This window comes from Fundulus heteroclitus, chromosome 16 (genome assembly GCF_011125445.2).
Source record: "Fundulus heteroclitus isolate FHET01 chromosome 16, MU-UCD_Fhet_4.1, whole genome shotgun sequence".
NCBI lineage: Eukaryota > Metazoa > Chordata > Actinopteri > Cyprinodontiformes > Fundulidae > Fundulus > Fundulus heteroclitus.
Window position 1 is genome coordinate 20,423,528 of NC_046376.1, and position 26,584 is coordinate 20,450,111.

The 26,584-nt window shown below is 40.3% G+C and overlaps 1 protein-coding gene across 4 annotated transcripts in view; it reads left to right on the forward strand.

The window, feature by feature from the left end:
• prkar1b (protein kinase, cAMP-dependent, regulatory, type I, beta) overlaps positions 1-26,584 on the forward strand; it is a gene marked incomplete at its 3' end in the record, with an annotated part of 74,299 nt that overhangs the window by 17,039 nt on the left and 30,676 nt on the right. For 3 of the 4 annotated variants that reach the window (XM_036148421.1, XM_036148418.1, XM_036148419.1), the window contains 2 exon segments: positions 4,815-4,985; positions 10,157-10,248. In XM_036148421.1, coding sequence (XP_036004314.1) covers positions 4,833-4,985; positions 10,157-10,248 — 245 coding nt within the window. 4 annotated transcript variants of the gene reach the window in all.

Here is a 26,584-nt window from a genome sequence, read left to right on the forward strand (position 1 = left end):
AAGGCCGTGGAGCTGATCTTATGAATGCAACAACACAAATTATATGCATAATCATTTTCTTATTGCTGCTTGTAAGATTTTCTTTAAAATTACTTAACCTGTTTGTTGTTGCAGAACATTTGTCAGAAAGCATCTCTGCAGCTGCTGCCTGCTGTGTGGAAACTTTCTCATTTTAACATTGAAAGGCATGCCGTAGGTACAGAAGCACTGATCGGCCGTTTGTCCAGCTGAGATCGATTTTTTGGTTTTCTTTGAGGACGTGACCGATCGTTCTAATTTTCTGTAACTCATATTAAATCATTTGTTGTTAAATGCACCAAATCTAGACTTTAAAAGGTATATGAAAAGTGCTGCAGCTTGGGTTTCAGAAGTGGTAGTTATGCATCCAGCAGGAAATGAAAGAATCACTGGACTTCCCTAATTTATGCAGCAAAGAATGTAGGTGCATCTCTATTAATTAGAAAAGTTGATTTATTTTTGTAAAATAATTTAAAAAGTGAAACTCATGCATTTTACGTATTTGTTACACACAGCAGGATATTTTTCAAGCATTTAGTTTCTTGTCATTTTGACGATTGTGACCAGAAATTAAGACATTACAATAAACCAATAAAACAATTTTAAACCCAAAAATGTTAGGTCAGACCTTACTCAATCATAATGAAGACTGTTGACTTCACAGTTGTTCAACAGACAGTCATCGAGACCCATAAGGGTAAAACAAAACATGCCACTCCTGAAGAATGCTGGATTCAAGGATATTAATAGAAAGTAGAGAAGAATTTAAAAGTGTGGTAGAAAAAGGTATCTTAGATAACAGCCCCCTTGATAGGGAATAGCCCTTTAGCCCTTTATGTTTCCCTCTACCAATAAGCTGATAGAGATGCTGATTATGTTTTCAAGCAGGAATTGGCACATGCCCACACTGCTGCATGTGCTAATACGGAGGTACTGCAGGAGATTTAGGCCAACATTCATGTATTAGAAATTATTTTTTATTGCTTTCATATAATATTTTAAGTTTCTTAGAAATCTAATTTTGGGTTCTCTTAACAGTAACAGGAATAAAAGCTTGAAATATTTCAGGTTTTGTGTGAGGACTCTATTAAATACAACTTTTCAATGCACCTGTGCAGCTCTTAACATTTATACGGATTTCAAATAATTCCTAATTAGTGAATTAGATTATGTGAGTTATTTCCTGGTGAGTTTTTTAGTTGTGAACCAACAAAAAAAGAGAAATATTCTGGTTAATGAGAAAGAAGTTTCCGCCACAAGCAGCAGGTTTGTAAGAGAGGGAGTGCAGACGCGCCATTTGGTCCGAACAGACGTGCGTGCCGAGGCGAGCGATGTTTCCCGCTCTGCTGACTGACTCACTTGGATCCGAGGGATTTTTGCAGACCAGGCGTCAGAAGAACCGGTGCGTGCGCGAGAGCATCTCCGAGCCGCCGTGTCGTTTCAATCAGACTCTTTCGGCACCCAGTTGTCATAGTGACGGAGGGCAGCAAGAAGAGCCCGCTCGTTGCGCCAGCTGATTGTGAGTGCGAGAGAGCCAGACAGAGGGCAGAAAGCAAGCGACACAGAGTTTTGCTGCAGCAGCGTTGAAGAGTCGAGCTCTTTTTCTTTTTTTTTTTTCTTTTTTTTTTTTGCTGTGATCGGTGTTTTTTATCGTCGTGGCGACCGGAGACTCTCCTCCGTTCTTCATCTCTTCAGCTCGCACCCGGCCAGGGATTGTTGCTGCTTGAATGTGCTTTTAACGGGAAGATGCTGATGCACTGTGGCATGCGTGTCAGGTGTGACTGAGATGGAAATCCAAGTGTGCTGATTCCTGTGAATGCGCCGTGAGCCTTGATGCTGCTGGGGGACATGCAGCAGGCCTGACCAGGGGCCCTACATGCAATGGTAAATACCTCTGATGGGAGACCCAACCTGGAGCTTGCTACCTGAGTTTTGTCACGTTTAGAATAGTTGGAGCGAGTGCATGGATGTGAAGCTGAGAGAGTCCTGATTTCATGTGTTTTAAATTGAACTCACCGGAGGGATTAGTAAGTTATTTTATTGCAGATGTAGCCCTCCTGATGTATATGCATCTGTGTGAACTTACGCCTCTCTCTCTCTCTGCGGTCTGCACGGCGTTGGCGAGGGATTGTGTTATTGTCCTCTCATCATCCAGGCTGTTTTCTCTCTCAGGTTCGTGAAGCACGTGAAACTGTTCGTGCACTTGGAAATATTTCTCCTTGTCTCTTTGATTCCTGTTTTTAAGCGTGTGACTGTTTACTTGTTTGTTTGTTTTTTTTTTAAATCTGGGACAAGTAACGCTTAAATTCAACCAGGGGAGGTGGTGAGACTGAGAGATGCAGTGGTTTGAAAAAAAAAAAACAGAACAAAATCATTAGATGTGTGCTGTTTCAAAGGCTTAGCCAAAGTGCAAGCTAATTAATTCCTCGTTCTAACAAGGATATTTTTTTTGCAGCGTTTACGCTCAGATCTGAAAACCACCTATCTGGTTCAATCTCTTCTGGTGTTTTTGAAACTACATTAGGTTGTCTGTTTCCTCTCGATTTCTTTCCTCCCACTCCTCTGTCAGTGTTGAACTGTAAAATCTGTTTCTGCATGAGGCAGAAGATTGAATCTTACGGATTTAGAAATGGTAAGAACGCAACATTAATAATGATAACAAGCGTCAGATTCAACAAAAAAATATATGTTTTTAGCAATTGAAGGTTTGAATTTAACACATTCTATTTTAGAGTGGTTTAATGATCTGTTTTAGGTTACATTTAGCTGGTTGGATAAAAAGTGGTTCACAGTAGTCATGGATGGCTCTGAAATTCTCATGACATGAGAAATTAGTAGAAACTGTTAGGTTTCATCACACCTACTGATAAGATGTTTACTGGTTTTAATGGCTATTATGCTAAGATTTTCTATGGATATCATTAATGCCTTGAAATGAAACAAGCATTAAAACTTTGTGTTCCCTGCTGTGGTCTAAATTAATTACAAATGACCGTCTCGCTAAGCGTGTAATAACTACTACAGAAGCCATAAATGTGACAAACATGTCCTCCATGTATTAGCTACTGCTAATAGCTAATAGCTATGGTCATCGTGTGAAATGGCCTTTTGGCACCGCTGCCATTGTCATTGTCTTCATCGTCGCTGACGGCAGAATTGTAATTACTGTTGACTTATGGTTAATGAGGCTAGTTCGCCAACAGATAAAATAAGAAGCAAATAAAACATTTTCCCAGTTGGTTTGTAAACTTGCTTAAAAACACATTAGTTGCTCTAAATTTCTCTATCAAAAAGGACAAGAGCTATGATCAGTAATTTAGTCATGATCAGGCAAGGGGAAAACAGACTTCTTTGTTTGTTGACAGGAACCCTGAAGAGAAAATGTAGAATGTATTCTGCCTGATCTAAGTCATAAAATATTCAAGCATACAGTTCCAACCCTATTTTCATTTTTTAAAGTTTGTCCTCAGTTCGGCCAACAAGAGATTACTGGTGTATTTGTTTTCTTCCCATCAGAGCTGTCTTCTGTTTGTCCATGTGGTTTTTAATTACTGCAGCTTTATTGTGGCATTTATTGTGACAGATTAGCCTGTTTTAAGCTCTGCCTCCCTGACACAGGTTTTTCGTTTTACTGACTGTAAAGAACAGAGCCGCCCCAAGATTACACGGGGGCCTTAGGAGAATTTGTAACTCCCAGTTATGGCTATCACCCACCAGCTACCAATGATGTTTGTCTTGTTGGCTATTTAGCACCCCATTGTCTATAATTAAGCCAACTGTTAAATTGCCAGTATCACAGAATAAACCTTGAAAAATACACAAAATGTATTAGATAAAAAGCATTGAATACATTTTCAAGATGTCTATTGTGTAACTTAGTCATTTGATGTTGCAGTCAGGTGTGCTGTAGTTTTTAATATAGACTTGATAGAGTTGGGAAGACAAGGTTGTTTTGCTGGCTGTGTTCTTTGTAGTTGCTTGAGAGAACTTAATTACTTTTTTTTTTAGACCTATGCAGTTACAGTGTGCATGAAATATGACTCCATCATGAAGACACGCAGCAAAATTTATAAACTAACAGCAAAGAAATAGCTAGTTAACACAGCTTGGAAGATTTCCCCTTGCATACTTACAACTAGAACATTTCTCAGTTTGTTAAATTGTAAATACATCTAGTTGTAAATTAAATAATTAAATATGACATTCAAAAAACTAGCCACAAAGCTATATTACTTATATAAAGTCAAGCGCTCTATAGGGCCCTCTGCTGGTGTGGAGGACCAAAGAATTAGCGTCTTAGGCCAGCTCTGGTTTAAAAAAACTGATTGAGGAGCTGCAAAAAGGCCTTACACATAATTTTGTGGTGAAACAAAAATCAGATTATGGCATAAATGTATAATCAATAAAACATCTTTATCATATTCACTACAGTCCTGCAAGTATAGACTTGAAATGGATTAGCAGTGGTCGGTAGTTGTGTGAGAATACATGAAGAATGAACGATGGCTGCTTTTGCAGAAAGTATTATCCCACTGTTTGTGTCTTGAAGCTTTCTCAAATACTATCAGGGCTATAGTGCTTTGATTGAGTTTGTATGCTAATGGTTTAATCAAGAAAGCAGTCAATAACTCATCACCCACTGTTCTCAGGGTTTAAAACCACAGCCAGCCACAGATCTCCTGGGTCTCCTCTGATCACTTTGCTGCCTATTGTTCTTTATCTTGGAGCAGGACGATGCCAGCTCACATATACAAGACAATGGCATCCTAACATCTTTTTCTTTTTTGATTCTGCAGGAAGAATGCAAGCAGATTATGGCACGGCAGAAATCTAACAGCCAGTCAGACTCTCATGACGATGAGGTCTCTCCTCCTCCTCCGAACCCGGTCGTCAAGGCCCGCCGCCGCAGGGGAGGAGTCAGCGCAGAAGTGTACACCGAGGAGGATGCTGTCAGCTACGTACGCAAGGTCAGATTTCACAGCACCTCCAAACTGCCAATATATCATCTTGATGGGAAAAAAAAGCGCAAAATGACTGGTTTACAAAGACCATGATACACATATAGTGAATATTCTGCTGAACAAATCTGCAGGACCAATGCTTGGACTGTATATGCATTTCACAATCACTGCTGAACGTTTGCAGCATACTGTCAGCACTTATTTAACAATGCTACTACAGTGTCTTGCAAAACTGCTCATACCTCTTTTGCAAGGCACTTTACAGCCACAAATGTTAATGTATTTTATTTTGATTGTACGTGACCTTTATTTAATAGACCAAGACAAGAGCATAATTGCTGATTGGGAGCAGTCTTTTAACAAATAAAAATTAGAAAAGTGTGGCATACAAGTGTGCCCCCATGAGTAAATTCTTTGTAGAACCACAATTTGCTGTAGTTACAGAAATTTTTGGTGTATATCGCAGCGTTGCACATCTAGGGATTGAAGTGTTTACCCATTCTTTTGCAAAATGGCTCAAGAATGGCTGGATAATACTTATGTACATCAAAATTCTGTTTTTTCCACAGATTCTTAATTGGATTGACTAGGTTGTTGTAATACATTGGACATGAATTGATCTAAACTGTTCCTTTGGATATATCTTTAGCAATGTTGTCCTACTGGATGGTGAACCTCTGCCCCACTCCTAAGTCTTTTGCAGCTTCCTGTCTTCCAGGAATGACCTGTAGTTAGCACCATCCATCTTTCCTGTCAGCCATGGGTAGTTCTAGACAGGGGCCAACAGGGGCCAGTGCCCCTATAAAACGTCCCTGGCCCCTGCTATGGCCCCTGTATGGCCCCTGTACTAAAGACATAATACTTAATCAATTTCCTATAATTACATGCACTGACAAAAGCCAACTTAATTTTTGGCCTTTACAGTTTTACTTTAACAGTGATTTAAAGATGAAGATGTCACACTTTTAGCTTCAGTCATATTGAGTTAGGATCACAGTTTTCAGGGATGTGGGACTTGAAGTTCCAGAGCTGGTCCCCTTGCTAAATTGGGTTAAAACAGCCACTGCCATCAGCTCCAACCTTCTTATTAATCCCTGCTGAATTTAAGCCTCCCCACATCACGATGCTGCCACCACCATCTCTTGGTAGGTATGGTGTGTTCAGGATCATGTGCAGTTTTAGTTTTTGCCAGACAAAACAGATGCAAGCTGCACTTTTTAGATTTTTATGTAAAAAAAGTAAACATATAGACAAACTCACTTTGTCTATATGTTGTTGCATCGATCTATCATAGACAGTGAGAAGTCTGTGATTAAAACTTGATACAATGTGGAAAAGTTCACTTTTGCACTGTATTGCCTGTATATTAGCACACAGGGCCCCTGGTTGATATATCAAGAAAGAGAAATCTATGTCATAGCAATTGCATTTTCCCACAAAATTTGTCTTCTGCATTCAACCCATCCCTTAGGTACCAAATGGCAGCTTTTACAATCTGGGGCCAAGGGTGTTGAACCGGGTACTTGCAGCCATCCCAGAGCGCAAACACTTCTCTAACCCCAAGGCCATCCCTACCCCCTGGTGATGTGTTTATTCTGAAAGTGTGATCTGAAAGGGACCTCTGTTGTGTTTCGTTGCCACAGCAAGGGGCATTTTTGCATTTTTAACCTACAAAAATGTTGCTATGAAATTACACATATTTCTTATCAGTTATGTATTTACATTTGGTTGTAGAGAACTCCATTTTCTTACTATAACTTGTCTTCACATTTTGTTGAAGTAGCATATGAACTCAATCACAGATATATAAGGAGAAAATAGGTTAGTACTTCCTCATTGCCAGCATGTCCATATATTATTGAGGCTTGTGGTTTCAGCTGAAATTATGTTTTAGGTTTACACACATCGCACACACACATGTTCTTCCACCTGCACACACACGGTACACACACAGTAGACGGTGCCGCATTCCTACACTATCTAATTTGTGATTAACCTGACATGAATCGTGGGGTAACGGCATAAAGGCACGAGCCGCCATCACCACACTGTAATTACGTGGCCTGTGAAGCGTACAATGTAGTGTATTTTCTATGTCCCTCTTGTTCATTTATAGACTGACATTGTCACAAATGTATACATCAACACACAATACACAAAGCCACATCAGTGACATTTGAAGAGAGGTTATTGCATGGCTTTAACTTACCCAACAAGCCCCGTTAGAGGAAAGTTAATCAAAATCAAATTAGAACATGAAGGCACATTATTGCCTAAGTGAGACATGGCGCTGTATGTCCCCCACTTTTGATGAGGTTAACACACGAACAGTCGGAGACAATACTACATGTGTACTGACTGCTTTCTGAATCACTTTTCATTAAAGGCTCCACGGTGACACTCCATATTGGATTTTAACAGAGCACAGCCAGTCAGCAACTCTGCTCATCTGATTGAAATGTATTTTTTTTCTTTTATTATGGGAAAAAAAGGGACAGACTCCGAATCATTATGACTAATGTATGCCCTTTGTGTCTGGTGCATATAAGAGATGGAGCTGTTGCTCCATGGGGCATGGTGATCACCAAAAAGGAAGGCCAGCCGAGTATGGAAGCGTGTTCTTTTTTACCTGCACATACATTCAAATGACGTGCACACATTAGCCACTTTATTAGATACACCATTTCATTTGCCCGTCAACACCAGCAGCAAAGCAGCCAATCACATGGCGGCAACTCAATGACACCTAGACATAATGAAGACAACTTGCTGAAGTTAAAACAAAGCACTAGAATGGAGAAGAAGGTTGATGTAAGTGACTTTGAATGTGGTATGGTTGGTTTGCCCCGACGGATTGGTTGGTGCTGATCTACTGGCAATTTTACAGCCAATCACCTTTCAGGTTTACAGTGAGTGGGCCTGAAACAAAAACATATCCAATCCTTTTTGATGTCGTCGGTCAGAAGACCAACTAAGGTATTATGCATACCTTAGTTGGAACAACGAGGCATCTCCTGACCGCTAAGAACAGGAAACCGAGGCTACACACAGGCTCACCAATATTAGACAATAGTGTGGTGGACCATGTCCTTCTCTTTGAGACCTCAGTCTATCACCTGTTGGGTACCTACAGGAGTATAACACATCGCGTCACAAAGCTCAAATCAGCTTTTACTAGTTTCTACAACATGACAATGAGTTTGCTGCTCTCCAGTGGTCTCCAGAATAAACGGATGTGCACCATAGGGATGTGTTGGAACGGAAATTTGCATCATGGATTGGCAGCCCATAAATCTGAAGTAACCGTGTGGCGCTATCACATCATTATGGGTGTAAATCCACAGATAATTTGCACAGTTCTGAAAGCAAAAAAGGGGGGTTTAATTTAAGTGACCGGTACGTTTATTTGGCCCAACATTACATAGAATGAAATCAATGTCTTTAAGGCTACATTCACACTACACCCTGAAGTGACCCAATTCCGATTTTTTTCCCCATATGCGACCTGGATCTGATCTTTTCATGACAGTCTGAACAACACAGATCGGATTTTTTCAAATGCGACCCAGGCCGCTTGGATATGTGATCCTGAATCCGATACGTATCTGATCTTTTCAAATGCGACCTGTGTCTGTACGGCCGGGTCGCATTTATCCAACCTTTACGTCACCGATACTCCACAAACGCCACTAATCTGCGTCCTGCTATGCAGAAGCGGGAAGAAAGACGACACCCCTAGCGGACAACAATGAGAAGAGCAGTCAATGGAGGGAAAGCTCTGGTTAGAAAATAAATTAATGCCTGCAAAATGCGTGCCAGCATTATAATCCATGTTTACTTCCGCAAACACTGAGGACGCTTGCTACGTGTGACGTCATCGCGTCCTCGAGTGCCCATGCAGGACACTTAGGTTGAACACATTCAGTTCACACAAGAGATCACATACAAGTCGCATATATTTGGAAATGTGAACGACCACGCAAAAAAATACGATTTCACAAAAAAATCGGAATTGAGCATTAAGACCTGCAGTGTGAACTTAGCCAAAGTAACCCTTAAAAGCCATGTAGCTATAGTTGTATTTTAGCCCTGTCATGTTTTTGCTCTTTCCCTCAAAACACAAAGAGTTCAATTCAATTCAATTTTATTTATATAGCGCCAAATCATGAAACATGTTATCTCAAGGCACTTTACAAAGTCAAGTTCACCATAGTAGTTCGTTGCTGATTCTCACAGGGAGGTCTGTGCATGCCACTTTTGGTCAGAGAGCCATGTCTCTTGGTAAGAAACATTCTTTTGCAGGATAGCCACAACCTTAAGTCTCATACTTAAAAATTTCCAGCATATTTTTTTCTTTAGCTGGCATATTGCCTGAGATTAGCAGGAGTCCAAGCTAAAAATCTGCGGCCCCCCCTCAATGTAGTTTCCAGGATTAACCAACATGACTCTCTGTTCTGGCTTCTGTGCAGTCCTGCTCGTAGTTCTACAGATGATAAAAATGTTGTATTCCTTCATTCTTGTGTGATGTGGCTGTGTGTGCACTTGTGTGCATATTGTACACTGTGCAGTGTGGTTGTCTTCATGTGGAGACATCTGTTGCCTTAACTTAATTACAGCCTAACCCCTCCTCCTTCCTAGAATGAGAGGCAAACGCATGCACTTACACACTCTGCTACGTCTCTTTGTACTTTTAGAAAGATACAGGGTTCATAAAAAGTTCTTCCTCTTTACCTTTTCAGAACTTTTTGTGTTCTGTATATGTTCAAATTAGCATAGATAGTCTTTTAAGATGCTCCACCGTAAACACAGACCTCTGCTGCTTTGTTGTGGCTTCAGATTTTGCCCCCCCTCCACCCACCCTTGAACAAGTACTGCCGAGTCTGGGACATGAAGATGCATGCTTTATGAATGATTCCAGGGCTCTTGTGATTTCTTTTTTTACAGATCTGTGTGACATTTTAGTGTTATGGCCGAGCAGATGGGCATTCCCAAAAATACGCCGATGCGTGTGCGGGATATGTCTTTTAGGGTTTGCCAATACGCTGCTCTTTAATTACTCATCTTGGTCTGCTTTTGAAGTCCGCCGCATTATGTGCTCGCCCTGGTTTGTTTCATGGCTCCACCTGCGCTTTGTTGTTGCTGTCCACTCAACTGTAATTACTTCTTTGTTTGCGCAGGTGATTCCGAAGGACTACAAGACCATGACTGCCTTGGCTAAGGCCATATCGAAGAATGTGCTGTTTGCTCACCTAGATGACAACGAGAGAAGGTACAAAGCCTTTCTTAGCCCAGTGTACAACAACTAGGATAAATTATGATGGAAGAAGCTTTGACCTTGTAATGTATGTAACCTTGTGTGTATGTGCGCTGCTGTTTTGACCTTGTTACAACTGTGTGCCAGTGTTACCTGAAAGTCAAGGCTCTAAAGACCCAAGATGAGGAACTGGACATTGCCAGAACTGGCCAAAGAGGAGGTATATTGATGGTCTGGGGCAGGTTTGCTAGTGTTGCATTATGTTTTTTTTTTTTGTTATCATGGTAACCCCTCTGAGCAACATGGTCATGTTGCATACACTGATATAGGCAGTGTTCTACAGACTACTTGGAAATCATTCCCATTTGTTTTTTTTAACAGAAAGCTGGCAAACCTCCCCAATCCCTCCCTTCTTCTCCATCTGCTCGTATTCTTTCATTTTCCTCCTCTCTTTAGCCGTCTTCTCATCATGCTTACATCTGTCCCAGCCGGAATAGGGTTTCATTGGCGGAGAGAATCCATTATGCCCCATGGAGAGGAAAACACTGGCGCTTTCCTGTTGGCTAGAGCCCGCACGGACCAAACCCAAAACACAGTTTTTCCTTTCTTTCATCAGCTGACAGTCTTCAGTGCTCCTTTTGCGCTGGCAAGCATGCCACTGATTGCCTGTCACTGCCTCTGAAGGAGCCTTGACTGGGCCGCGACATGCGATAGGTTCGGACAGTTTGAAAAAAGTCAGTTTTTGAGTGCTCGACGTGGCAGATTACAGGCACAACAGTAAAATGACTAGGAAAAGACGATAAGCCATCAGGTTTTAATATACTTAAAGCTGTTTGCAATGCCGAGACATGTAATGCAGTTGGCATCATCTCATGAAACCATGCATGAAATAGATTATATTTGACTGGCTGTCTTGTTTGCTTTCCTGAAAAGGCACAGTTAGCACATATCATTAATACCGTACATACAGGAATTCCCTTTGAAAGCTTTGGGTAAACATGCAGCAGGATGGTTAGATCTGCTTTCTTACGCCTGAGTTCTGGAAGCATAAAGATGTTCTTATATTACAAAGTAATATCTATACTTTTTGACAACAAAAATAGTGGCAGGAGCCTACAGGACAATGTTGAGAACGCTGAATCTGGAAAAGGTGGAATTCCACCTATAACATTAGAAGATGGATGATGGATGGCAGGATGTATTTTAATTGTAATTTAACAGTAAAATAAAAGGTAATATTATTGGAAATGAACAGAAACATGGTATGCTCTTGAGTTTAATAACATTTAACTCATGATTGATTTGATTGTTCTGCAGTTTTGTTCAAAGGTTCAAAAGTTATAGTTTATGCAAAGGTATTGTTTGACAGATATATTTATAAAAATGTGATAAATCTTATTTATTTATTGAGCTATTTATGCTCAAAATTCTATTGCAAAAACTGAAAACTGCACACAGCCACACAGCGTGCCTGTCAACATCAATCAGTTGGTTAAGGATCCCAGAATATGACTGAATTGAATAGCAGTTTAGTATAACATGTTACTATGGTGCACAGTTTTATAATCTGCTATAATTTTAAATTGCTGTAACAACAGACCACAAGAGAAAAGCCAAACGTAGCTTCAAAGTGGAGAATAAGTTGATGCCGTCTGTTGAAAGCAGTGTTGAAGTCAGAGCGTAAAGAACACCGGCTTGTCTCAAGATGTGCCAGTGCTGCCTCTGACTGACGCAGATCAGCAGATGGAGCCTGACTACATGGCCACCTCTCTGCCTCCTACCCTTTCATTTCTGCTCCGCTCTCAGGCTGCAAGCAGCTGGGTCTTTGGTCTGTCAGATGTTCTTGCAGATCTGGTCTCAGTGGGTGAGAAGTTTGTGACAGTTGGCATTTGCTTCTGGTATTAGCCTGTCTTCAACATCACCTTACTTATGCTCAGTTAAAATGTCATCTTCTGAAGATCAGTCATTACGTTAATTAAAATTAATATACGCTTATATTTGGTAAATCTTGTGTTTCACTATATATACACTATTTTCCGTTACATTTTAAAATCTGCACAAAAAGACTCAAAGAAAGTTAATATCCTCAAGCTGTCAGACTACTGAACTCTTGATAATAACACTGAATTCTTGACAACTACTAGTTTTTGTACCCTGAAAATATATTTTCTTATATATTATTCTTTTTTATTTTGTATTTCTATTACATGTTATTAGTACTTCTCAATTGTATGGCAATTGTATATGACTCCAAAGCATTTCATTGCATTGTTGACTTTGTGTTAACCTGCATATGACAAATTAACCAATCTTATATTAATTTGTGAGAACACCATATCAACTGTGAAGTGCAGGAACATAATAATGTGTGCATTTCACAAACAGATGACATCATGGGTAAAGAAACATGGGTAAAAATATAGAAGCAACATCACAAGACATCAGTCATAAAACTAAATTTAGGGTACAATTGGGTCCTCAAGACAAATAGTGACTCTACTATACTGGCAAATCAGTTACAAAGTGGCTTAAGGACAAAAACATTCTCAGCCCCATAGAAAATTTGTAGGTAGCACCATAAAGATGCTACTTCTTACAGCAATTCTGTCAGGAGGAATCAGCTGGAATTTGTGAAAACTGTTATGAGAGGCTTGAGAAAGGATACCCAAAACATTTGACCTTAAGACATTCAGTTTCAAGGGCTTTTCTACCAAATACTGTGTAAATGTGTGTAAGATTCTAAAATCAAACGCAGTTAAACAGATTCTCTTCCCCCTTGTTCTGGCTTTAGTAAACATAAATAATATATGTAATCCTGACCTACGTAAAACAGGAAACGTTTAGTCTGGTGTAGTGTCAGATAGCGAGAACAAATCGCTTTGGCGACTTTTAAGACACCGTACGCAATTATCTGGTTTCAACTTCAGCTCAGTGATACAAGGAGAGAACGGCTCTGACTGACAGTCGTGTGTGTTTCAGGGAGCATGCATGATTAGTCAGTCAGCAGTTATGTAAGCTGAGCGCCAAAGATTTGTTCCCCCATTAGCAAACATATTATGCTATCATCCCTTTCAGTAGTGGGCAAAATTAAAAACAATGAAGGCCCCTTTGTTTCTCTGCTGTCTGTAAAGCTTTTCTTCTGCTTTCATTTCTTTTTATGTGGCTCTGTTTCTTCTCGTTGCGCTATCACATCTCACCATGTCTGTCATTCATAAGCTATTTCCACTTCTCAACTTACTGATCCGCCTGCCTAGGAATTTTTGGGAGACAATGGAGGCCACCTAAGTATTTATCTTAATCACTGTATTTAACGGGACAGCCATTTTCTTTCAGCATTTTGACAGAATTGCTTCCTTATGAAGTCATGTAGTCACTTAAGCAGTTTTTCATTGTATAAGCAAGTCTTTTACATACTATTCTAGTTTGACTGTGTGCAATTCTACGTTTTGTGGTTAGTTATAGTTGAACCATTAGTTTTCAGTCTGAGCTTTAAAAAATTAAAGGAACCCTTTTTATGTACAGTATAAGATAAGATCAGGTCAGTGGAGATGGTTGTTAATCAGTGTCAGCTGTTCTGGTGTTAATTAAAATAACAACAGGTGTACTAAAGGTGCAACAATGAGACAACCTCAAAAACAATTATTGCTGTGCTGGTGGAGGCCACACACATCTGTTCTCTTCTTTTTTTTTTTACAGCTTTTTAGTGGTTTTGCATTTGACCAGAGTCAGGGTGACTTCTGGTAGCATGAGGCGATACCTGGACCCTACAGAGATTGCACAGGTAGTCCTACTCCACCAGGATGGCGCATCAGTTTGCCATTGCCAGACAGCTACCTGTGTCTCCCTGCACAGTTTCAAGAGCGTTGAGGATATTCCAGTAGACAGGCAGTTAGTCTAGGAGAGCAGGGCAGGGTTGTCGGAGGTCCTTAACCCATCAGCAGGACCGTTATCGGCTTCTATGTGCAAGGAGGAACAGGATGACTACTGCTAGAGCTCTACAAAGTGACCTCCAGCATGCTGCCGGTGTGAACGTCCGACCAAATCAATGGAAATAGACTTCATGAGGGTGGCCTGAGGACCCGACGTTCCTCTGATAGGCCCTGTGCTGGCTGTACGGCACCGTGGAGCTCAGCTGGTATTTCCCAGAGAACACCAGAATTGGCAGATTCAGCACTTTTCCCAGATGAGAGCAGGTTCACTCTGAGCTCATGTGACAGACATCAAAGGGTCTGGAAAAGCTGTGTTGAACGTTATGCTGCCTGTAACATTGTTCAGCATGATCCATTTGCTGGTTGGTCAGTGTTGGTCTGGGGAGGTATATCCATGGAGAGACGCACAAACCTGTAGAGGATAAATGAGGCACCAGGACTCCCATTAGATCTCAGGATGAAAACATTAGACCCAGGCTTAGACCCTTGACTTGGGTTCCTGCAGTGACATTTTAGCAAATTGGACTAGCTTGCTGCAACAATGTTTCAGTTTCTCTTTCTCTTTCTCGGTGACTTCAGATTAAGCCCACTGTGGGTTGATCATTTTCATCAATTGCAGTGGGATCGATTTGTTCCTAACACATTACCCAGTCCAAATCAGTATGGACATACAGCATGCCATCTTTTCCCCCCGTTGAAATCCGATGTCTTTTCAGAGCGTCCCTTTAATTTATTTTAATCCGTGTAGTAGAATCAAAAATCTTTAATATCACTATGTGTTACCATAGTGACATTTTTGATGAGACAGACCCCAACTCAGAATTCACACATATAAAATGCAGACACTAGGGATAATGTTTTCACACTTTAAAAAAAAGTTGATTGCACTGACCAAGATGCTTCCTGAAAATGTTAAAACATGCAAATTTAGGGTCTGATAAGACTTGTGTCATAGTCTGAAAAGTCCAATAGCAGTCTCTTTTGCGAACTATATATTACTGTAAATAGTTATTTACTGTGTAAATAGGTAATAGCAGTAGTGTGTTTGTTACACGTAAAAGACCACAAACTTCTCAGCAGGAGGCGATAGCCCTTCCAGCTTTTGGAAAGAAGCTATCAGGACCCGACCATCAGTGTCTGTTTTTTCCCCCTATGTTCTCTATGTCAACATTCGTTGTACTGAACCCTCCTGAGTCTTCTTCCTAACAGTTACAGTGTAGCTGTGAAACCAGCACACATACACCAGCGCATTGCCAGGCGCAGATGCCCTCTTCGCTTCAAACGACAATATCATGAGAAACTTGTGCGTGCAGCCACACGTGTGCGACGTGCACGCACGCAGACACACACACACACACACACACTACTAAGAACATTCTCAAGTAAGCATGTCAGAATGTTTTCCCAGTGTGTCTGCCCCAGCTGGGAGTGTGGAGTCTTTGATTAACACGCCATTCCATATGTCAAACTTTATAGCCTCGAAGTTTCTGAGCTCCACCAGCCGCATGTGCGCCGTTGCGTGTAGCCATTGCCTCCTCAGCTGCTTGGAGATAAAATGTCAATGCAATTTGCGGTGTTGAAGATTTTCTTTAATCTGTTGTTGTTCAATGTTTGTTACAGTTCCAGTGTGTAGCAATTATCGGGATCTGAAGGAATGTAGTACAATATTTCAAAGTTGTTAATTTCTTAGGCTGTAGGGTTGTAACAGTGTATGCTTTTGTGTACCTATAACACTCAGGGGTACTTGCAGTCAGATGAAGAATACATCCGTCAAAGTTACCACCGATTTAATAACAACATGCATACTTGTGTTCACTGCAAAAACAGAACTAAAAATAAGTAAAATCTTCTTTTTTAAATGAGTGTATTTGTTCTTGATTTGAGCAGGTAAATAAGATTATCTGCCAATGGAAAGAGTGATTTTACCCCTAAAATAAGATAATTAGATGTAATGCATTTGAAATAAGTTGATGGAGATGAATTCTTCCATTTTAAGTGCAAAAATCTTATTCTATTGGCAGATTATCTTATTAACCTACTTTAAATAAAGTACAAATACACTCATTTCAAGAAAATTTTAACTTATTTTTAGTTAAGTTTAGTCTGTTTTTGCAGTGAATTTGCGTTGCACTTTAATAAGAGTCATGACAGATCATAAGTAGATTAAGCTACCATCTAAAGCAGCCCACACCAAACTAATGCATAAATACTGAATGTGATGATGACGACAGGCAGAAGGCTGTTATCTAATCAGTGGTGTTCATTCGGCAGGATGTGATCGTTTATAAGCCTCGTATCCTGTATGGCAAGCTATATGTATATTTACTTGGTTTAGCAGATACAATTTTGCCTTTGTAGTAATAATTTGACGTAAAGAAAAATTTTTCTCGCTTTAAATGACAGTTTGACCTCGGATACATTTTTTTTTTTCAATTTTTAATTTTCATTTTGTGTCCTTTATGTGAAATTGGACAGACAGGAATCAAGGTTGAGAGGGAGCGGGAAGACACGGAGCAAAGGCCCCTCAGGTTGGGAGTTGAACCCAGATAGCCTCCAATCAGTGGGTCACACGCTCTACACCTGCGCCACCACTGCACCCCCACTTTTGATATATCAAGCTGGTTCTAATACAAATTTTAACACTATTAGAACTCTTTGTATGCAATGCTTTGCTGAAATGTAACCAGTTGCTATAGTTTATGTGCAATCATTAATGTTAAATGTTGAAAATACATTTTTAGAGAGTTTGAATTAAAGGTGAAAGGAACAAAAAAATAAATAGGAAGATGAAATAGAAAAGCATGATTAAAAATTGAGCTTAGAAACCTTAGGAAAGTTGAAATGTATGAGAGATTGAGGCTTTATTAAAATCTTTAGAGATTGTCGTGCATGCTTTGGGGTTTCGTGCTTGTGGCTTGGCAACAACTGAGCTGATAACGTCACCTTCAGGAAGAAAAACAGGTGAGCTGGCTCCGTGGACAATATGAATGGAAACTCACAGCCAATATTTTTGCATCCAGCATGCAGAGATTATCATGTACACCCATCCCCTGTCTGCAGTCTCTGTCTCCTTACATTGTCTGAAAGCTGGATGCTGCATATATATTACTGCATTCACTCCTTCTGCTCGGTCCTCTTTATTTGTCAATCATCACACAACCTCTGTGACAAATGAGGAAAGAAAATGGCTAAACTTTCCCCTTGTTTTTGTCTGTTTTGCCCCTGCCCTACATCCGTCACATCTCTGTGTCAGCTTGTCAAAGCTTCTGGTCTTATTCCAGGCATTACTTTGGCCTCGGAAAGCTCCTTCAGCTGCTCCCACATCTAAACAATCCACTTGTCGTCATGGCTACCCATCATAATAGATGTTGAAAAGCAGCACATGTATCAGGAAACATCAGTCCGGTGAAGTCGATGACATATCGTGACCAGGTTAGCTGGCTTCTCCAAACCTTTAGATGAGTAGATCAAATCTGATCAGCTTCATCAGAGCTTTATTTTTACATGGCTTTGAATTAAAAAAACGATGAAACCGGTAAATAAGCAAACGCCAAACTGTTAGAGAAAGCTATGCTACGTCTATTTTCATGACAGTCGTTTCTCTCTGCAGTTTTATCTGAACATCTGTTTGGGTGTTGTTGCCAGCAGACGGATGGAAAGGCCCGTCAATCTGCTGGCCATTAGCTGCCAGAGTGACCTCATCATGACACGCCCTCACAGACATATTTTCTCAAGATACGTTGTAAGCAGGTGTCTGATTTCACATTGATAGAAGTGTACAGAAATTATCCTATTAGGGGGACGTTTCATCACATAACCTTCATATATGATTTTACTGTTCTTTTAGGATTTAGTGAGAAAAGGCTGTTTCCCAGATTAAACTTTTAAATACTTAAATAGAAAAACGTTGAAGTCATCCTTGAGGCCTTAACTTCTATATTTTGCTGTATATAGGGGGAGTGGTGGCCTAGTGATTAGAGCACAGAGCTTCGGTCCCAGAGGTTCTGAGTTCAACTCCCACAAGCTGCCATTCTGGGTGCCTGAGCAAGACCCTTAACCCCTGATTGCTCCCCAGGCGCTGCACAGTGGCAGCCCACTGCTCCCCAAGGGGATGGGTTAAGATGCACAAGTGAATTTCTCCATTGTGAGATCAATAAAGTTCAATTATTATCAATTAATTATTATATAGCCTGCTTGTCTAAGTGATCCTTCATTTGCTGGTTTATCTTTTCGTCACTTCTCCTAGTTAAAACTCATTCAGAGCTAGTGCTTTAAATAGGCCAGAAGAGGCACTATCACATTTTTCACAGTTTTCTTATCTAAATAGGATTTGTGATATGAAATTAGGGATCTGGTAGCACTAAATAGTGCTGTCACTAGTGTTGGTTGGCTTTTCTCGGCACACCTTGATGATCTCCAGCTTTTTTAGTAATAAAATGAGGCCCAAAAAAAGCACATTTGAGTTGTCTCCTCCTGTCTGTCTGCAGTCATCTAATACCCCCATACCACAAACCACTCTCAGAGAATAAAACATCCTCTTAAAGCCTCCTTTTCTGTATCCGTATAAACAGTCTGGTAAGACTAAATGAGGAAATTCTCTAGCAAGTTTTAATACTAACATTGCGATCTAGTTGTCTTAAAATCTTTAAATATTTTCTACATAGAGAATTGGTTAAAAAACAAAATGAAAAGACTAAACCTTTGACAACCAGTTGATAAAAATGAGCATTTTAAGCATGTTTTATGCCACAAGCAGAGTTGTCTTGCTTGTGACATAAAAGGGCATTGTTGTGTGAAGATAGCAACGGACTTAAGAAAAGTTCCAACTAGAGAGGTCCTGATCCAGATTCTTTGGCCCCCAATATTAATACAAGTCTAATAATTAAGTATTTATCGAGTTCTAGTTCAATACTAAATTTAAGTAAAATAAATGCCAGTGAAATTAATGTCAATGCCAAAGCAGGAAAAAGCAGTAGCTTTAAATTTCACCCCCAAAAAATCCATATTTCCTCAGCATTGCATGTTCTATTGTTATCTTCCACTTAGCTGATTTACCAGTTACATTTCTGATGGTGCAGAATCCCTTTTTCTGGAGTTATGAACCAATTTTTAATAACAATAAAAGTTTCTACTACACAGCTTTAATATGTTGCACCGACATGAGATGAACTCCGTAAGAATAGCTGATATAATTTTCTGACAATTTCTCACCAAAAATGCAAAAAGTGTTATTATTTGTTTCTAAAGATGTATCCGACTCAACACATATAGTCTTCAATAAACTCACGTCCTGCTCCTGCTGATGATCTTCAATGTTAGCATGTTTACTTTCTGTGTTGATGGGACTCCATGACATTTTGGGCTAAAAGATCGTTCAATTCAGTTCCAATTAATTGGATTTGGACAAAGAGTACAGAAATAGCCTTACTTCATGAAATTAGTTGTTTGCTTTGAACATTTTACATTTTAACACACTTTCTGAGCACAGAACACAAGGCAGGTCAAATGACACAAAAAATCTGAATGCCACAGCAGCCAAAACAGGCTCTTTTCCACTGTAAACACTTAGATTGTCAGTAAAAGTAAGTGCCACCATCTAAGGTGGATAAGAAAAGAATGTTCATACCCTAAAATACAAGTTTGCAAGCTGTGCAGAGAAAAATATGTTTAGATTTTTTTTTTTTAAATCAGGGAGTTGGGTTGAGCCAGCTTCTCTGATATAACCATTTAAAAAGTTCTTGATTGGTTCATCCCTTGTTCTTAACACAGAGTTGTACTGAAAAAGTTGACATAAGTTACAAAAAAAAAGCCACACAAGTAAATCTACTATGGAAAGTTTAATCGTGTCACACTGATGCGCATCTGCCTTGCAATTCAGTGGTGTAGGATCACATACTTTCTAAGGTAAATTAAGCCCCAGGACTATTTCCTTACACATTTCACACTGTAGCTTGCATTATTTGATTACCAACTACGTCAGGTGCCTTAGCTTTCACACACCATATATGCTACATACAACACTGCTATGCAAATATCACAATACTAACTCAATAATAACATTACTTAGTATCAAGCAACACTATGAAGTAGGGCTGGGTAATATATTGAGATTTAAAAAAATATATATGTTATGAGACTATATCATTTATATCGAGATGGTCTATGTTACATTAGAATTGTATTTTTATGTATTCCAGTAGCTTATTTTTCAGCCGTTTCTCATATTTATCTACAGCTGTTTGTTAAAAAATGTGCCTGTGAGACATTTGGGATAAATCTTTGATTCAGAGATGCCTTTTAATAATCATTCATGAATAGAAAAACATGTCGAGATAAATATGTATATTGGCATTCAGCCTCAAAATAGCAAGGTATTATTCTTGGTCCATATCGCCCAGTTCTACTACAAAGACACTGTTTGTTGGCTGATAAAGATTAACTCATTTCTACACGCTGGACGTGTAAAAAGTTAAAATTATGGGTTGATCTAGTCTCCGATTAGGTCACATTATTTTTATCTGGTTATTTGTGGTAACTCAAGGAACATTAAATTTTTATTCTTAGATGTTAGGTTTCATCCCTACACATCTAGGGATGTGTAGGGATGAAACAAACTAATTGAAAATGCATGTTCAATATGTAGAAGACCATACTCCGGAAAGTATACACAGTATTTAAAAGCACTTTTCTGAGTTAAAAAAAAAAGACAAATTGTTTTAAAACTGTGAAGTGAGGGTACAGTGATGAGAAGGGATTTAGATGAGGCGCTCATTCTTCATCCTGCCTGCTTTAATCCTCTAATTAACAGCTGAGTAATGAGTTGATGAAGTGACTGATTAGTTGACCCCTGCCCCTTAAAACCCCGACCTCTGTGCCCTCCCCACTAGGCCCTGCCGATTGACGGGGAACATCTTTAGTGTACTGGTGCCGTTACGAAGGTGCAGGAATAATAATGAATAAACCAAACAATACCAAAGAGAAATGCACTAAACTGACATAGAGAGGAGTCTGTTGCTTTTCCAGAAGTTTATTGAGTAAATCTGCAATGAGACACAGCAGCAAAGTTGGTGGAAAGAGAGATCTCTAGCATTGCTGTCCTTACCTCATCTGATCATTAATATCTGTAAAAAAAAAAAGAAAAAAAAAGGTAATGCCTGTTGTTGTTACCTCAGAGCTGCCCCTAGGGGGTGTTTTAGCCCCACACAGATACAACAGGTATCACTTCCCCATAGAAGGTTCTTCAACTATAGTACTGACAGCAAACAAAGAAGAGCATCTATTCAAGACGAGCGTGGGATTCATGGGATTCTTAACCCTTGCACCTGGATTCAGGGGACATTTTGCAGACTGTCCTTACTGGCAGCATAGAAAAAGACAATATACTGACGTTTTTCCTGAGAGCCGGGTGGTCCTCTTTTTCGTCCTTCTTTTACAATTGAGTACATTCTGTCTTTCTGTTGTTTCTTCTCCCTGTCTTTCTCCATCGCTCACTCATTCAGGCTCTTTTACGTCCGCGTCCACTCTCGCCCATTCCCTCCCCCACACTGATGTGTGTGCCCCCTTCTGCCTGTCCCCCTGCATGGCTTTGTGCTGCTGCCACAATGCCAGGGGCCAGGCGGTGAGGTCACTCACCACAGGAGAGCTGCAGGCCTCACTGAACCTCCACCATCCCCACCAACGTCCAGCGCGCAGACAGCTAACAAGCCAGCAGTTTTTACCTCCCCCAGATTGTCCCTTCCTTGCTTCAGTCTAGACAACTTCACCTTAACGCTCACACTAATCATTAGGTGTACATGCAAACGTATCATTTGTCGACAGGCCGTATTGGGTGAGCTGCAGCTCTGTGTGCTATCGAACATGTACTCAAATAGAAATTACAGCCAGTCTGCGCATGTTTACATAGCCAAGCATTTAGACAGATTACTGAAAACTTTAGCTCCATATCATCCATCTGCATCAGTTTCTCCGTCAAACCCTCTGAAGGCTTGTAGGAAGTGTAGCGGCGATAGTGTTTGGAATCCCTTTAAACCTTTGCGTTCTTTTTAAATGCAACTCAAGACTCTGCACTGAAATAATATTTCTTTTATATTTGTGTGTATATTTGTGCATTTGTTTTTGCATTTTCCTGTTAATTTCTATGGTTTCTTCTCTTGCAGATAGAATCGCTTGCAAAAGTATTCATAGCCCGTGAAAATCACCGCCTCTTGTCACTTTCCAACCAAAAACTTCAATGTATTTATTTCTGTATTGAATTTGACAAATTAGTTGAATGGGATACAACCAAGACCACCAGCTTTGCACATCTAGAAATTCCAATTCTTAGTTTTGTCTTTGCAAAATAGCACAAGCTCAACTGGACTGGCTGTAAAGTGTCTGTGATCACTTTTCAAGGCTCGCCATGGCTTCTTCCTTTATCTTTTCTTACCATCAGCTTTGACCAGCTTCCATTTGCCTGCTGAGACACAAAGCAGTAGTTTTCTACCACGCAGCATTTTCCATGTTGGCACCAAAAGCTCAATTTTGGTCTCATCTGAACAGAGCCCCATCTTTGACGTGTGTGATGTCCTCCCCCCCCTACAAGGCTTTTGGCAAACATCACCTAATGGGTACACAATCGATAGATTTGTTGTATACAATCTCTACCACCTAAACTGTTGAACTCTGCAGCTCTTCCAGAGTTACCACGGGCCTACACTTCTCTGTCAAATTCTGTCCATGCTCAGCAGGAAGGGGAGCTGAATGCAAATTCATTGCAAACATTTTTTTTTTAAACATTTGGAAAACAATTTAGCATTTTCCCTCTACTTCAAAGTTGTACACTACTGTGGTTATTTGACAAAATGTGAAAAAGTTTGAGGTAAATGAAAACTATATGTCAAACATAGACAACAGAGTGTTCACCAGACCCTGTTCAGCTATTTTAAAATCCTTCAAGAGTCGAAGCCAAGAGGAAAAATTATGAAGGCGGTGTCCTAAGAGGCGTCTGAGTGTGCTGATGCAAGCTGGGTATGAGTGACTTATGCTAGTTCAGATCAGGTTTTATCTCATGAGGATAAATATATTGAGTGACTGTGCTCCATTCTCCCTTCACTGCGAGGACATGGTGTTCCTGCAGCCCTGCTGTGCTTTCTGTAGCTCAATCAGGCCCAAAGTACAAGGAACACACTGACCGCCATGCATTGGCTGGGGACGGAGCAGGCTTGCGCCTGACAGAGCTGCCAGGGTTGCCCCATGGCCTCCTATTGTATACATCACGTCTGCTTTGTCTATGCTACCACGATAGGTTCCAGTGCACAGGCACAGACAACAGTCTTGTTAAAGTGTGTTAATTCTCCCATGACTTGCTCATTGGTTTAATGGTGTCACTCTGTTTGAGTTTCGTTTAGGTTAGGGGCGCTCAGTGCATTTCCACGCTTGAGGACTTTCAGAGAGGCGCAACTGATGGAGCTTGTGTTTCAGATTTGTCGTACATCATTATGTTGTCATGGTTCCCTGCAAAACATTTCAGTATTTGCTGTTGACTAGTTAAAAACAGTGTTTAACTAACGTTAAAGGAGCTTGCTGGTGTTGCACAAATAATTTTAATCGGTTAAATTTTTTTGATTCACAAGCAAATTCATTGCGGTCCAAGGTTATTTTGTAACAAGCGGTAAAGTAAACATTTGTTTAGGTATCACTGTTACATCTCTTTCTCATAGGTCTTGCAGTGGTGTTACAGTATCATGCATTGATTTTATTTTACTGATGACATTAGATGAACAGGTATAGTCAGTCTTCACTGTGTAGGGGAGTTAGTTTGATGCCCTTTTCTATGGTTTGCTACAGATTTGCTAAATTATGAATCATTTGGATTGCTAAAGATTTCTCTCTTTTTTGCATTTCTGTCATATAAACAATGTTTCCAATAATCAAACTAATTTCAGTATCAGACAAAGATAAGATGACTAGACAACTTGCAGTTTCAAAATTCTGATCTCAGTTATTAAATAAAAAGCTAACCATGGCCCTTTGTGAAAAATGTATTTCTCCTCCCCCAGGGGAAAATAATAACTTAAAACTAGGGTCGGCAATTTTTCTGGAAGTTTCCCCAAGTCCCTTTTTGAATAACTGCGCATGCGCAAGACCAGCTTACCTTGCTCTTCCGCTCTTCGCGGGGATCATGTCTTAAAAATCTTGCAAATCCACTCTGGTCTCATTACTTTCTACTGAGGCCTTCCTCTTCTCATAAACATGAATATAGTTTACTTCATGCGACTCTTATCCATGTTCAAAGTCTATGGTGAGAGCAGCGGTGCTACAATGAACGGCTAACCGCTAACCTAACCGGATACGTAAACACTAGAAGTGCGCAGGCGCAGCCAGCAAGCAGAAACAATGAAGGAACGAGCACGGACTCTGGCGTTACATGAACACATCAGAATGATCGGGATGTGGGACAACCAACAGATAAGGTGATACCCCTGGAACTTGAGGGACAGAGGGGAATGAAAGCAGGAACAAAACTCTGGCAAATCCATGCCCTTCGGACCGAGGGGCATGGCTTGGTTATAGTTTTTACAGGCCTGCAGCTCTCACAGAACCTTTTTGTGAATACATAATGTATTTACCCAGTATTAAAAAAGTGGTTCTGAACAGGATAACTAACTATAGCTTTAACTGAATTAATTACATTTTTTGTTGAATTTCACTAGCCCACTTCGATTACCACTTGATCTGTCAAATCAAGACGTTTTCTAAATAGAACCTGTTTGACAACATGAAGTAGGCTAAAAGATAATGAAAAGAAACAAATAATGTCCTGATCTGAAGGAAAATGAACATAAACAGAGCCGATAAGTCTCTCTTTCAACGGGAGAAAGAGACAATGATGCAAGAGAAAGACCAGTCTTACCTTTGCCAAAAACATTTTGATGATTCCCAATACTTTTGTGAAAGTATTCTGCAGCAAAACCTATGCTTTTAAGAAGTTGTGCTGCTTTTAAGAAGTTGTGCTTCCAGTTAAATGTGCCTTAAAACTAACACAGTGTTTCAGAAAAAGATAATATACTCGCGGTCAAATATGGTGTTAATAATGTGATAGACTGGGTCCGCTTTACTGCTTTACTGGACCCATACGACTCGCCGTAGTTGATGGAACCACGGGCTCTCTACCAGAAAAACCATGACCAAGAATTTCCATCCATCAGTTTGTGACCTTAAGACCAAGTGCTCTTTGGTTATGATCCAAAAGACATTAGTAAACAAACAAACAAACAGCCAGAGGTACACTGGAACGATGTAGATCAGCGGTCTCAAACTTCAGTCCTCCAGGTCTGGTGTCCTGCAACTCATAGATGTGTCTCACCTGCTTTGAAAATGTCCATTGGGTATGAATACTTTTGCATAACAGTACACCTGTGAATACTTTTCCCTCAATTCTCCTAATTTACTACTCGTCAATGTTTGATTCCCCTTCCTTTGCTTATTTCCTTCTCAGTTTCAGCATGTATGTGTGCTTCAGGAGCTATGTGTAATGTGCCATGCTGTGTAAACACCTCTAGGGTCTAGAAATTCCCCCACAAAAGGGCATTTTACATCCTGATCTGCTTCTTCAATTCTTACCTTGTCGTAGTTCTTGTCCTCAGTGAGCTGGCAATGACAGGTTGGGGGAGGAGGCGAAAGAAGAGGGGGAAAAAAAAAACTCATACCCTCGGGATGGCGGCATTCCTTGTGATGTTCAGGAACATGTCAGGAAATGTGTCTGTGTACACAAGGCAGAGAAAAAAACTGCAGGGGGTAAAGTTCTTGGTGCATGCAGTATACTCAGTATTTTTACCTAAACTCAATATATTTCTGTGCGTTGAGTTAATAACTTTCCCCCACGCCTTCACAATTGGTTAGGGAGGGGTTTTGTCTCTTGTTTTACCTCATTGCAGTGTCATGTCTGCAGCAGACACATCAGAGAGACAGAGGCTTAGTCCTGTCAGCGCCTGATTCAACCTGACCCTTTTTGTCTCTAAGTGGAGGAAGAGCTCGCTTTTTCCTGCCCTGCGGCAAACAACAACAGAGAGCGGGGCATTAGGAAAGTGTGAAAATCCCAGACCGCTGAAAATGTGATCTGAACTGACAGCATGAGGAGAATGGTCCGAAATAGGAGAAGAAGAAAAAAGAAGTTCTAGTGAGGTTAAGCAACAGCATTGCAGCCTCACTGGTGAAGAAAAAAAAGAAAAGAGAAAGGGATATGAAACAAGAGGAGAGGCAGCAGGACGGGGCCTGTTGGTGATGCTTTTTTTTTTTTTTAGTGTTTTTAGGCTGACATCATGGCTTCACCAGCAGGTGGTGTGCGTTGGATCACAGGTGGGATGTAAAACAGGCTTGTCACACTCGATGCATGCAACGGTGCATTAAAAAGACCGCGGAGTCACCACGCAGCCATTAAAATC